Source organism: Zootoca vivipara, chromosome 2, assembly GCF_963506605.1.
Source record: "Zootoca vivipara chromosome 2, rZooViv1.1, whole genome shotgun sequence".
Classification (NCBI taxonomy): domain Eukaryota; kingdom Metazoa; phylum Chordata; class Lepidosauria; order Squamata; family Lacertidae; genus Zootoca; species Zootoca vivipara.
This window is the reverse complement of record NC_083277.1, coordinates 2,532,325-2,546,190: the sequence shown is the minus strand read 5'-3', so window position 1 is coordinate 2,546,190 and position 13,866 is coordinate 2,532,325. Positions and strand designations below refer to the sequence as shown.

The 13,866-nt window shown below is 44.3% G+C and overlaps 1 protein-coding gene across 3 annotated transcripts; it reads right to left on the bottom strand.

Annotated features, from left to right (window-relative positions):
* Positions 1-3,700: 3,700 nt before the first annotated feature.
* On the bottom strand, positions 3,701-8,817 carry LOC118081304 (zinc finger protein 501-like). Of its 3 annotated transcripts, XM_035107762.2 has the most exons (5): positions 7,793-8,817; positions 7,053-7,230; positions 6,801-6,927; positions 5,490-5,573; positions 3,701-4,988 (listed from the first exon to the last, which is right to left on the bottom strand). In XM_035107762.2, the coding sequence occupies exons 2-5, from the start codon at positions 7,125-7,127 to the stop codon at positions 3,880-3,882; spliced, it is 1,395 nt and encodes a 464-aa protein (XP_034963653.1). In that variant the 5' UTR covers positions 7,128-7,230; positions 7,793-8,817; the 3' UTR covers positions 3,701-3,879. The 3 variants fall into 3 exon arrangements, with proteins under 3 accessions (XP_034963653.1, XP_060124719.1, XP_060124716.1); XM_060268736.1 differs by lacking the exon at positions 7,793-8,817 and having other exon boundaries at positions 6,801-6,908; positions 7,053-7,108; XM_060268733.1 differs by lacking the exon at positions 5,490-5,573 and having other exon boundaries at positions 7,053-8,817.
* Positions 8,818-13,866: the final 5,049 nt, after the last annotated feature.

The window sequence follows — 13,866 nt, the reverse complement described above, 5'->3', positions numbered from 1 at the left end:
GGGTCCATATTAGGACGCATTATTATATATGGTGTCTGGCTTGAAAGTCTGTATCAAGAGCATTTCCTCTTAACTAAAAACAAAAAAACAAACAAAACGGCACCTCTCTGCGTTGTCAGTTTTGTGCAATAATGCTGAATTAAACCATGTGATGTCGTCTGCTGCTGCAGCCAAATCTTTCTCAAACATAACTCCTCAGCCTATCTTGGGCCTCTGAGTGCATGCAGACACAGGAAGCGGAAGCAGGCTGAGTGATTCATCTAGTATGGTTGGTCTACACTGGCTGGGAGTGCTTCCAGATGCAGTGGGGCAGGGGATGGGCCTATTAATGACTGCATATAATTAACGGTGCAAAAAGTTGCAGGGGTAGGGGGCTGAATAATGAATTCTTTGTTCGGGTTTTGCTAAATTAGTAGCATGAGAAACCATCAGATTGCTTCTTCACACAATCAACTCTAGGACAAGCAATTAACACTGGGCAGAAAGCCAAGTCTACTTCTACCATAGTAACTGCGCTCTCATTGGTTGAGATCAGCACTGAGACCTGTTATCAGAGAAAGCTAGCACAGTACGTGGTGTGGTCAGTGTAGGAGGAGAGGTGCTGTATCGGTTGTGTGAGAGAGAGAGAGACAGAGAGGAAAGGATTTATTTTACTTTGGTTTTCGAGTTCTAAAGTTGTACATAGAAACTCTGGATTTCTTTTATTTTAATAAATCCCGTATATAGTTTACTCTGCGTCCAGACGTCTAGTCATTTAAGTTACCGCCAGAAGCTTCTGGAAAAACCTGCACAAACTCTGCTGTGTTCATGCTGAAGTTACACCTGACACTAAGATTCTTTTCTAATTCATTTATTGTTAGGCATTCCAAAGCAACTCACAACACAACAAAATTTGCCTGGGAGAGTTGCATGTGTAAAACCCATTGAAATATTTGCATGTGTAAAAAGATAAAGGACCCCTGGACAGTTAAGTCCAGACAAAGGTGACTATGGAGTTGCTTTGGCAGTGAAGTCCAACTGTGGGCAGCTTCCAGGACCTGCTGTGGCTTCTTTATGTCTTGGGCAAATGCTCAATGCTGGCAGAGGAAGGAGAAGCTCCAAATGAACTCTGCTTTCAGCCTCCTATACTTCCTGCTCTTTCTACGGATTTCTGAAAGATGGGCCAGTTATGTGGGCAGAAAAGATTCCTCCCTCCCCAGGGAAATCTTCCCTCCCCATATTGGTTGTTCCCCCAGCATCTCCTTTATTCCGGCTGCCACCAGGGATTTTATTCACTTTGCCGTTAATGTAGCCATGAATGAGAAGGTGTTGTAAAACAATGAATTTACAGACTATAAACAATGTAGGATAGTTTAAGGATTACTTTCCAGTCTTTCTGTGTTTTCATTGTTCCTTTATTGCAATTATAAAAATGGGTTTTATGTGTTCTTTTAAAAGGGAGTTGGACTAGAAGACCCTTGGAGTCACTCAAACAGGTTATACGTAAGTTAGAACAAGTTGCTGGTTTCAAACACAATAAAAACAAGATGAAATTATTAGTTAAACATATCCTGAAACATATTAAAGAAAAAATTCAACAAGAAATAGGTATAAATATTCACAACCAAGTGAAATATTTAGGAATTTGGTTAACCAAGGAATATTAATATACTGTATACTATATATGAAAAAACCTGGAAATAAATAAAAATGAAATTGGATATCTGGAACGGAATGAACTTTTCTTTGTTAGGAAGAATACCAGTGATTAAGATGAAGGTACTGCCCAAAATGTTGTTTTTTATTCCAATCAATCCCGGTAATAAGTAATATGGCATGTCTCAATGATTAGCAAAAGGATATTTTAAAATTTATACGGCAGGGCAAGAAGCCAAGAATAAAAGACAAATTATTAACAGACATCAAAGAGAGAGGAGGCTTCTCACTGCCGGACCTGAAATTATATTATGAAGCCTCATGCATTTTCTGGATTCAGGAATTGATAAAATTAAAAAATTCAGATTTATTAGCTGTGGAAGGGCATGGCAATATTCGGCTGACATGCATACTTATGGTATGAAAAGGCAAGAATACAGTATAAAGGATTATTGGAACAAAGAACACCATGGTGGCTCTCCCCGTTAAAGGCAATATCAGGGAGGGGGAATAAATATGGACACGGAATGGGCTACGTATAGAGTGAAAGTAACAGATTTTCAGTTAAATGAAACATTTAAGAATGATAAAAAGAAAGGATTTCAGTATGAAAGGTCAACTTTTCTGAGTGAAATGATAGAGAACTATAGGAAATTAACATAAAAAATGCACATTCGTATGTAGAAAAATTCTTAAGTCGAATCGTGGTTTCCCATAGGAATGCATTGGGAACGGATAACAGTAATTCATTCCGGATCCTAGGAAAAAGACCCAGACTACAGAGTAGGGAGCGTGGCGGTAGCAGCGGAGGCCCGATCCCGCGCGAGGCTGGCAGAAGGCGGGACTTTAAGTGGCGGCAGCAGCAGTGGCGGCGGCGAGGGCCTGATCGCGCGCGAGGCCGGCAGAAGGCGGGACTAGCAGCGGCAGCAGCGGCAGCAGCAGCAGCAGCAGAGGCACCGAGGGCTCGATCCCGTGTGAGGCCGGCAGAAGGCCTCGCAGTGGCAGGAGCAGCGGAGGCGGCGAGGGCCCAATCCCACGAGGCCAGCAGGTTGGCCTCGCTGCGGCAGCGGCGAGCACGGGGCCGGCAAAAGGCTGGCAGAGGAGCGGTGGTGAGGGCCCGATCGCATGTTGAAGAAATTCGTAAGCATGCACCCGTTTTCCCCCTTCGTAACTCGAAAACTTCGTATGTCGAGTTGTTCGTAAGTCGAGGTACCACTGTAAATGGCTTCTTCCCTGTGAGAGTCCATAGGAGTTAAATAATAACTCCAGAATCCCAACAACACTTTCCACACTCCTTCCATTTAAACAGCTTCTCTGAGAGATCTTTGATGTCTTCTAAGAGTTCCATTTCCATTGAAGCCCTTTCCACACTCTATACATTTAAATGGTTTCTCCCCTGTATGAGTTCGTTGATGTGTAGTAAGGCTTGTACTCTGACTGAAGCTCTTTCCACACAGCATACATCTAAATCAGGCATATCCGAAGTCCGTTTCGGGGGCCTAATCCGGCCCGCCGGTCGGTTTATTCCAGCCCGCGTGGAAGTTTATTTCCTGGGGTAAAATCCTAAAAAGGTCAACAACTTCAATCCTAAAAAAAGCTCAAGAGCTCAACAACTTTGGGTTGAAATCCTAAAAAACCTCAACAACCATGGGGAAAAAACCCGCCAAAAGCTCAACAACTTCAATCCTAAAAAAACAACTTTGGTCGGCCCTCACACATGTTCATCAAATCTGGCCCTCTTTGAAAAAAGTTTGGACACTCCTGATCTAAATGGTTTCTCCCCTGTATGAATTTGTTGATGTACAGCAAGTCTCCTATTTTTACTGAAGCTCTTCCCACGCACAATACATTTAAATGGTTTCCCGCCTCTGTGAGTCCATTGATGGTTCCTCAGTGAATCACTTTCACAAAAAGTTTTTCCACACACCATACATTTGAACAGTTTCTCCCCTGTGTGAATTTGTTGATGTCTAATAAGGTGTGAACATTGACTGACGCTCTTTCCACACTCCATACATCTAAATCAGGCATGTCAAACATGCGGCCCTCCAGATGTTTTGGCCTACAACTCCCATGATCCCTAGCTAGCAGGACCAGTGGTCAGGGATGATGGGAATTGTAGTCCAAAACATCTGGAGGGCCGCATGTTTGACATGCCTGATCTAAATGGTTTTCCCTGTGTGAATTCGTTGGTGTATGGTAAGTCTTCCATTTTGACTGAAGCTCTTTCCGCACTACATACATTTAAAGGGTTTCTCCAGTGTGAGATCTTTGGTGTCTTCTAAGAGTTCTACTATCACTGAAACCCTTCCCACAATCCATACATTTAAATGGTTTCTCTCCTGTATGAGTTCGTTGATGTGTTGCAAGAGATCCACTCTGACTGAAACCCTTCCCACAAATACATTTAAATGGTTTCTTCCCAGTGTGACTTTGTTGGTGCACAGTGAGTCTCCCACTACAAATGAAGCTCTTTCCACACTCCAAACATTTATATGGTTTCTCCCCTGTATGAGTTCGTTGATGCAGAGTAAGGCTTCCACTGGAAGTGAAGCACTTTCCACAAACAGTACATTTATATGGTTTCTCACCTGTGTGAGTTCGTTGGTGTCTAGTAAGTGTTCCATTGTGACTGAAACTCTGTCCACACTCTAAACATTTAAAGGGTTTCTCCCCTGTGTGAGTTCGTAGATGTATGGTCAGTTTTGAAGCTTCACTGAAGTTCTTTCCACACTCAATACATTTAAATGGTTTCTCCCCTGTATGAGTTCGTTGATGCGTTGCCAGAGCTCCACTATGACAGAAACCCTTCCCACAAATACATTTAAATGGTTTCTCCCCGGTGTGACTTTGTTGGTGTAGAGTGAGTTTCCCACTACGAATGAAGCTCTTTCCACACTCCAAACATTTATATGGTTTCTCCCCTGTGTGAGTCCGTTGATGATTTCTAAGCCCTCCACTCTCGGTGAAGGTCTTTCCACAATCCATACATTTAAAGGGTTTCTCCCCTGTGTGAATTCGTTGGTGTATAGTAAGTTTTCCACTCTCACTGAAGCTCTTTCCGCACTCCATACATTTAAAAGGTTTCTCCCCTGTGTGAGTTCGTAGATGTATAGTAAGGTGTGAACATTGTCTGAAGCTCTTTCCACACTCCATACATCTAAATGGTTTGTTCCCTGTGTGAATTTGTTTATGTACAGCAAGGTTTCCATTTTTACTGAAGCTCTTTCCGCACTCCATGCATTTAAAGGGTTTCTCTCCTGTGTTAGTTTGTAGACGTGTTCTAAGGTGTTCACTCACACGGAAGTACTTTGCAGATGGCCCTTCAATATTCTGATTGCCTTCTCCATCACCTGGTTTAAAGAGGGGGATAATAAAATATTGTTAGGTATTCAAGGAAGAGAACAAGAGAGCTTAACACACAGCAAGACCAATCAGCACCTTCTCTTATCTTAACATTTCCAGCATCCCTCCCTCTCCTACGTACTACAGTTTCAGGAAATGAAATCTGAAAATAACCTGAAGAACCCTTAGTATTCTGTTCTACCTTCAACTCCCATGTAGCACTGAGCACCAAGAAAAGCCTTCTATGTAGAGGTGAGGCATCTATGGCCCATTCTCCATCTCCCCCCGAAGTGAAAATGCTTTGCGTCTGTATTGAGTTTTCTCCTTCCTCCCTGATCTGCAATATCTTGCAGATACATTCCAACCAAATGTACACATTACCTAACACTGCACCAAGATGCTGGAAAAGATGGGCCCTCGTTCTCATCCAAAAGGGCTCTTTTTATATTCCTACACACTGAAAGGAAACACACAAAGGTACAGTCTCACAGCAAAGCGGAAGTATGTACCTCTCAATTGGTCCAGAACAACATCCCTGTGTTTTTCTGTTCCAAGCGAGGAGATGAGCTCAGACTTGGGTACCAGAGTCTTTGCTATGTGAAATAGGTAAAACATAAGTGTTGTTTATGTCATATGTGACTGTAAAAGTATCCAAAATAATGATCTTTTGAAGCAGAGACAGCAAAGTATGTGATGGCCTATTAAAAGGTAATACTGTAAATGACGTCGACCAGGAAACCTCTTTGTAGATTTTACATAGGTTTTTTTGGGGGGGAATTCATACCACAATATCCGCTTATGAAGAGTTACCTACTGACAAAAGTACAGTGCTGTCAGGATTTACCATGCTCCTCTCATACCAAGAAGCGGCAAGCAGGCAGGTTTATTACTCTTAGATTTACTGAGTATTTACACAGTAGTTTCAGTCAGAGCCGTCCCAGCTCAGACCTCTCCCGATGAGACAGTTGAACCCACTGGATGACATTGTTGACGCCAGTATGATATCCTCCACCAGTTGACCCACGTCCTGTTAGGCTGGCGTTCCACGTCTACTCTTCAGCCTACTCCGAGGAGATTCGGGGACAACCAGCCCCTCCTCCTACTCTTGAGCCGAATCTAACAGCGGGAGCTCCTCTGAAACAGGTTCTGTCTGCCCTGTGCTGTCTTGGGAATTTATAGCCTGCATTCCAGGATGGGAGAGACTTCCATAACTCTCAATGTGAGCAGGATTCAAGCCTCTACCCTCCTTAGCCTGCCCCCTTCTTCCCTGGAGTTTATACAGTCACTCTGGGAAGGGAAGTCCCTGGCAAGTGTTGCTATAAACTATAATTTTCAACATCAGCTTCGTTGGAATGGTCATGTTGTTCAGATGCCTGATTATTGTCTTCCAAAGGAACTATTCTATTGCCAACTTAAGAATGGAAATTGAAATACCAGTGGACAACAAAACAGGTTTCAAGACGGTCTCAAGGCAATTTTTTTAAAAAATGCAGTATAAGCACAGAAAATTGGGAAACACTGGCCAGTGAACGCTCCAACTGGAAAATAACCTTTACCAAAGGCGTCATGGACTTTGAAGAAGCACAAACTCTGGACGAAAGGGAGAAACAAGCTAAGAGGAAAGCACATTTGGCAAACCCTCACTGTGATTAACTCTTAGTCACTTATGGACACACTGTTAAGAACGTGTTAATGGAAGACAATCTTACTCGGCTATGAGAGGTCGCCAAAGAAGAAGACACGGCATGAATAAATGGCTCAAACAGCAGATTCACAACTTCAACATCTAACAGCCAAGAGAAAGAAAAATGTGCCCTTACCTAAAGAGGCAACCATCTCATAATTCTCCTCCATGACTTCCTTGTGCAGAGCTCTTTGGCCTGGATCTAACAGAGTCCACTCCTCCTCCGTAAAAAACACAGCCACCTCTTCAAAGGTCAAGAGGGCCTGGAAGAAGAAGAGGAAGAATAAAACAGAGCTTCTCTTAGATCCCCATCATCCTCGCTCAACACAGAGGGAAGCTGGGTTGTCCCATCTGTGCCTCTTCCCTCCTCCCGTTGCTCTTTCCCTACCTGAGGAAGCTGCCTGGCTCCTCTTTCCACACCATCTTTAAGGAGAGACCATTCAGAGGGTGTCTCGGAGGCCATTGTGTTGCCAGTGGAAAGGACAGAGGAGGAGGAGGCGTAAACTGGGCCACTTCTGGGACTCTCTTAGCTGTTGCCACGATGCACTTCAAAGCAGGGAACAGCTCTTTAAGGAAAACAATGGATAAATGATAATGATAAAGATAGCAATAGATTGGATTTATATGCCACCCTATACCAAGAGGTCTGAGAGCGGTTAATAGAAAGGCGGATTTATTTAGGATGGGAGGCATTTAATCAGATAGCATACCTTTTACAAATTACAAATACCAATACTAATAAATTAATACTCATAAATTCTAATTACAAATGCAAAATCCAAACACATATTATGAAAAATATATGAAATAGTAAGTGGGAAAAAATGCACCATGTACCCCAAATTTGGGATTGTTAACCATTTTCATTGATTAAATTGCTGATTGGAGATATCAGGAACTCATCTGTGTTTTAAACTCATTGCTCAGAAACTCATTGCTCAAAACTGGAAAGCTCTGGAATACTTGAGATTTTCACAACAGAAACAGAAAGCATTGAATCTTGGAGTAAGTATTTGCGTATGCAACTGTGTGTGTGTGTGTCAGTATATTCTAAAGGAATATACTAAAGTTCTAGGATCAAATCCCAAACTCTTAATGAAGCTTCGCAGAAAGCATTACGGTCAGTACCTCTGCAGACCTCCTTTTTCTTTCCCCCGAACAGCCATCCAGGAAACCAGTTTCTGACCTTTTGATACATTTAGAGTAAAGAAAATAAGGGAAACTTCTAAATTATGGGCAGAATATGCCATTGGAAGAAAAGCAACATCTGGAGGACACCAGGTTGCAGAAGCTCCATCCAAGCGGAGCAGATGGAAATATTTAGAGCACTCTATGTGCTAACATGGATTGTAGTTTAGGGGACAGAGATATGAAGTTCAGTGGCTTATGGCCCCCTAGTCCTTCCTCTTAGGAACCTGTGTGTGTGTACCCTTTTATCTTCCCTACACTGTGAGGAAGGACAGGGGGAGAAATAACCAGGGGGTCCAAATTGGCCACAGGGCATCCCTCCTGAGCATGGGGATGAGAGACTGGGTCTCCCTGGTGTAAGCCCAGCACCCAAACTGCAGAGTGGGGAATCTCAGACCCAGGGGCTAAATTGGCCCTCAGGTCCTTTCTCTCTCTCTCTCTCTGGCCCTCATGAATTTCCCCAGTGCCACACCCTCTTTCCAACGCTTCCTAAGCTGCCTCCTGGGGGGCTTTTGTGCAGCTGGAAAAAATCCCTGGAAGGCAGGCAGCTCCTGGACAAAGCACAGTGTTAGCTCCATAGCTCCTTCAACTCTGTCCTCTGGCCTTGCCCATAACACTGGTTCTAAACCTGGCCTACCTTACAAGGTTCTTGTGTGAGCATTGCCGGGGTGGTGGGCTTTAGATCACCTACAGTATTATAATGGCCTCCTGGCAACCTGAATGTTTGATGAGGCCAGGCAAGAGTGAGGGTGGCAGAATGGGCAGAAAAAGTCCTTTAGCACCTCTGCGCTGGGCCAATCCTGCAAGACAGGCCAGATCTCCCACCCATGGGAGCTTTGATTCTCTTTTCTTACAAAGTCCCAAGAGGACACCTGGAGAAGCCTCTTTTTGGAAAGAAACAGCATCAAAAAACATTGGGAGGAATGTTTTTGCCACGAAACTCAAAAACATCATCAGGAGGGCTTTAAACTGACTTATGTGGGGGAGGGAGACAGTGGTCCTGAAGGTAGGAGTCTATCAAATGCTGAAGATGATCATCCGAATGTCAAGGACCAAATGGAGCAAGCAGCATGCAGACCTAGTGGTGGGACGAAAATATCCTTAAATAAGAGACATGGGGGAATGATCAACGGTCTTCAATGTCTGTATACTAATGCACAGAGCATGGGAAATAAACAAGATGAACTTGAGCTCTTGGTACAGCAAACTAAATATGACATAATAGGCATCACTGAAACCTGGTGGGATGAGTCTCATGACTGGAATGTAGTAATAGAGGGATACAATCTATTTAAGAGAAATAGACCAAACAGGAAAGGAGGAGGAGTAGCTTTATATGTTAGGGATATGTATACCTGTGAAGAGATCCAGGATTTAAAACTTCAAAGCCAAATTGAGAGTATCTGGGTCAAAATTAAGGGAGAGAAAAACAACAGTGATCTCATTGTGGGAGTTTACTATAGATCCCCAAGCCAAACTGAGGACACAGATGATGCCTTCCTGGAACAGATGGCCAAGCATTCCAAAGGAAGTGAGATCGTAGTAATGGGGGATTTCAACTATCCTGATATTTGTTGGATGTCAAACTCAGCCAAGAGCATAAGGTCGAACAGATTCCTCACTGGCCTTGCAGACAACTTCATTGTCCAGAAAGTGGGAGAAGCAACAAGAGGATCAGCCATTTTAGATCTGGTCCTAACCAATAGTGATGACTTGGTTAGTGGGGTAGAAGTGGCAGGATCATTAGGTGGGAGTGACCATGCTCTTCTGGAGTTTATTATCCAGCGGAAAGGAGCAACCAAGCATACTAAGGTCCAAATTCTAGACTTTAAGAAAGCCGACTTCAGAAAACTTAGGGAAACGCTGGGTGAAATCCCATGGACAGTAATACTAAAAGGGAAGGGAGTTCATGATGGTTGGGAGTTTGTTAAAAGGGAGATATTAAAAGCACAACTTCAGGCAATACCAATGAGACGGAAACATGGAAGGTGCCTAAAGAAGCCAGGCTGGCTATCTAAAGAACTTTTGACTGAGTTAAGATTTAAAAGGGATATGTACAAAAAATGGAAAAGGGGGGAAATCTCCAGAGAGGAATTCAAACATATAGCCAGCACGTGTAGAGACAAAGTCAGAAAAGCTAAAGCACAGAATGAACTCAGGCTCGCCAGAGAGGTTAAAAGCAACAAAAAGGGCTTTTATGGGTATGTCCGTAGCAAAAGGAAAAACAAGGAAACAGTGGGGTCACTCAGAGGAGAAGATGGTGAAATGCAAACAGGGGACAGAGAAAGGGCAGAACTCCTCAATGCCTTCTTTGCCTCAGTCTTCTCCAAGAAAGAAAACAACGCCCGACCTGAAGAATATGGAGCAGATGATTCAGCAGGGGAAACACAGCCCAGAATAAGTAAGGAGGTAGTACAAGAATACTTGGCTAGTTTAGATGTATTCAAGTCTCCAGGGCCAGATGAACTACATCCAAGAGTATTAAAAGAACTGGCAGAGGTGATTTCAGAACCACTGGCAATAATCTTTGAAAATTCCTGGAGAACAGGCGAAGTTCCAGCAGACTGGAGGAGGGCAAATGTTGTCCCTATTTTCAAAAAGGGGAAAAGAGAGGACCCAAACAATTACCGCCCAGTCAGCCTGACATCAATACCAGGAAAGATTCTAGAGCAGATCATTAAGCAAACAGTCTGTGAGCACCTAGAAAGAAACTCTGTGATCACTAAAAGTCAGCATGGGTTCCTGAAAAATAAGTCATGTCAGACTAATCTGATCTCATTTTTTGACAGAATTACAAGCCTGGTAGATGAAGGGAACGCTGTGGATGTAGCCTATCTTGATTTCAGCAAGGCCTTTGACAAGGTGCCCCATGATATTCTTGTAAAGAAGCTGGTAAAATGTGGGCTAGACAATGCTACCATTCAGTGGATTTGTAGCTGGATTACTGACCGAACCCAAAGGGTGCTCATCAATGGCTCCTCCTCATCCTGGAGAGTAGTGACTAGTGGGGTGCCACAGGGTTCTGTCTTGGGCCCAGTCTTGTTCAACATCTTTATCAATGACTTGGATGATGGGCTTGAGGGAATCCTGAGCAAGTTTGCAGATGACACCAAGTTGGGAGGGGTGGCTAACACCCCAGAGGACAGGATCACACTTCAGAATGACCTTAACAGATTAGACAACTGGGCCAAAGCAAACAAGATGAATTTTAACAAGGAGAAATGTAAAGTACTACACTTGGGCAAAAAAAATGAAAGGCACAAATACAGGATGGGAGACACCTGGCTTGAGAGCAGTACATGTGAAAAGGATCTAGGAGTTTTGGTTGACCACAAACTTGACATGAGTCAGCAGTGTGATGCAGCAGCTAAAAAAGCCAATGCAATTCTGGGCTGCATCAATAGGAGTATAGCATCTAGATCAAGGGAAGTAATAGTACCACTGTATTCTGCTCTGGTCAGACCTCACCTGGAGTATTGTGTCCAGTTCTGGGCACCACAGTTCAAGAAGGATACTGATAAGCTGGAACGTGTCCAGAAGAGGGCAACCAAAATGGTCAAAGGCCTGGAAACGATGCCTTATGAGGAACGGCTTAGGGAGCTGGGTATGTTTAGCCTGGAGAAGAGAAGGTTAAGGGGTGATATGATAACCATGTTCAAATATATAAAAGGATGTCATATAAAGGAGGGAGAAAGGTTGTTTTCTGCTGCTCCAGAGAAGCGGACACGGAGCAACGGATTCAAACTACAAGAAAGAAAATTCCACCTAAACATTAGGAAGAACTTCCTGACAGTAAGAGCTGTTCGGCAGTGGAATTTGCTGCCAAGGAGTGTGGTGGAGTCTCCTTCTTTGGAGGTCTTTAAGCAGAGGCTTGACAGCCATCTGTCAGGAATGCTTTGATGGTGTTTCCTGCTTGGCAGGGGGTTGGACTGGATGGCCCTTGTGGTCTCTTCCAACTCTATGATTCTATGATTCTATGATTCTAAGTTTATTAGAAAACAAGTGCATCATGGGAAATGGAAAGTAGGTTGGAAGCAGAACAACATCAATGCATCATTACTTACGTCTCAAGTCTGCTGGCAGGGGTTCTGGAAAAGGTGAAAGGAGATTGGTCATGAAAGAATATTGGATATATGACTCCACTAATGAGATAGTCTGCTCGCCAGTAAAAATTTGCAGCCAACACTTGTTCCTTGATTGGATTCAGTGGGCATTTTGCCCTCAGCTGCATCCCGTTGGTTGCAAGAGGCAGGAACACAAGCAGTGTTATCATGCTGGATCTACACCTTGTAGCTGTTCTACCCAATACTAGCTGCTGTTCATAATATGCCGCAAATTCTTGCAAATCAGAGATTGCAGTGAAGGTGTCTCAGAGCTGAAGGGTGATGGTTCAGAGGTGGAGCATCTATTTTGAACCAGGAAGGTGAGAGGGCGCAATGTCTGTTCCCTGTTCCAGGCAAGGCTGAGGACCTCCCCTTTCCTGGAAAGACAGTCAGTCAAGATTTCTGATCTAGAAGGCAGCATCACACAGATGTACCGGTAGTTTCCCACTTCAGCTGCTCTGTGTCTTGCCCCCAGGAATTTGTGGCACAATATATATTTTATACATCCAACCATTCAGGCACAGTGGAATAAAAAACTTCCTTCTGCCCTTAATTGTGATATTTACCTTATCGGTCCCAAAGGCAATATTCAAGGGGAGGGGCTACTTGGACTCAGAAATGAATAAAAATAGATCACTGTGGTTCTGATGATTGTTAAGGGAAGGAAGTTCTCCCCTGAAACTTTATAGGAGCAGGTGCAGAGCAGGAGAAAACATGTTTACTCAATAGGCTGCCACGGATCATTAAGGGTAAAGGTGATGTTGGCAAAACATGGTTGGCATCAGAAGAGCCTTGAGGTTGGATCAGGCCAAGGGCCCACAAAGTTCAGCATCCTATTCTCACAATGGCCAGCCAGGGGACCCAAAGGGAAGCCCACAAGCTGGTGATGAGAGTTGAACTTTTCCTTCATGCTATTTTCCTACCTCCAACAGAGGAACGAAGCATATCAATTGACTCAATTGCAAGAGGAGGTCAACTTTGTGTTTCTGATCCAGTAACCTGGACTTGGATCCATTTCACATTCCTTGGAAAAATTACCACCTATTGCAAATATTCATACGCTAACCACCCTGGTCCTTTAAAGGGAGGAGTGAGACACTATCTCTCCCCTTCCCTTATTGTTGTTTGGCTCTGCATTAAGCTGCTTGTTTTGCTGCTGACCACTAGGTGCCATTTCTCCATCTGTACATTGGGCGTCCCTTTTGGACTCCATCCATCAACAACTGTGCTCAGGGACGTACAAAGTGGGGACGGAGGGGGTGGGCCGCCCCGGCTGCCACACTGGGGGTGGGGGTGACAAGATGGCCCCTGCCTCCCCCCCCCAGCTGTAGAGAGGCCGAGGGCACGCGAGAGAGCGGCAGCCCGTATGGAGTGCGCACACGCAGGATGGAAACCGGGTGTGCCAAGCAAGCAAAAATGGCAGCTGCTAGTTAAGATGAAACTTAACCAGAGCACAGTGCAAAATGATGACTATGGGGAGGGGCATCAAAAGGGGCATCAGATGAGCCCTGCACATGTGTTAGGATAATTGAGGCTAATGTAGTCCACCATCTTGAATTATGGTGCTGGGGGAGACTCTTGAGAGTCCAATGGACTTCAAGAGGATCAAACCTATCCATTCTGAAGGAAATCAGCCCTGAGTGCTCACTGGAAGGACAGATCCTGAAGCTGAGGCTCCAATACTTTGGCCACCTCATGAGAAGAGAAGACTCCCTGGAAAAGACCCTGATGTTGGGAAAGATGGAGGGCACTAGGAGAAGGGGACGACAGAGGACGAGATGCCTAGACAGTGTTCTCGAAGCTACGAACATGAGTTTGACCAAACTGCGGGAGGCAGTGGAAGACAGGGGTGCCTGGCGTGCTATGGCGTGCTATGGTCCATGGGGTCACGAAGAGTCGGACACGACTAAA

Excerpts from the sequence above, each read along its gene's own strand:
- LOC118081304 (XM_035107762.2), bottom strand. The coding sequence starts at position 7,127 with ATGGCCTCCGAGACACCCTCTGAATGGTCTCTCCTTAAAGATGGTGTG. Across the intron at positions 5,574-6,800 it reads TGAGATGGTTGCCTCTTTAG|CAAAGACTCTGGTACCCAAG; the intron begins GTAAGGGCACAT and ends TATTTCACATAG. Across the intron at positions 4,989-5,489 it reads TGTTCTGGACCAATTGAGAG|GTGATGGAGAAGGCAATCAG; the intron begins GTACATACTTCC and ends TCTTTAAACCAG.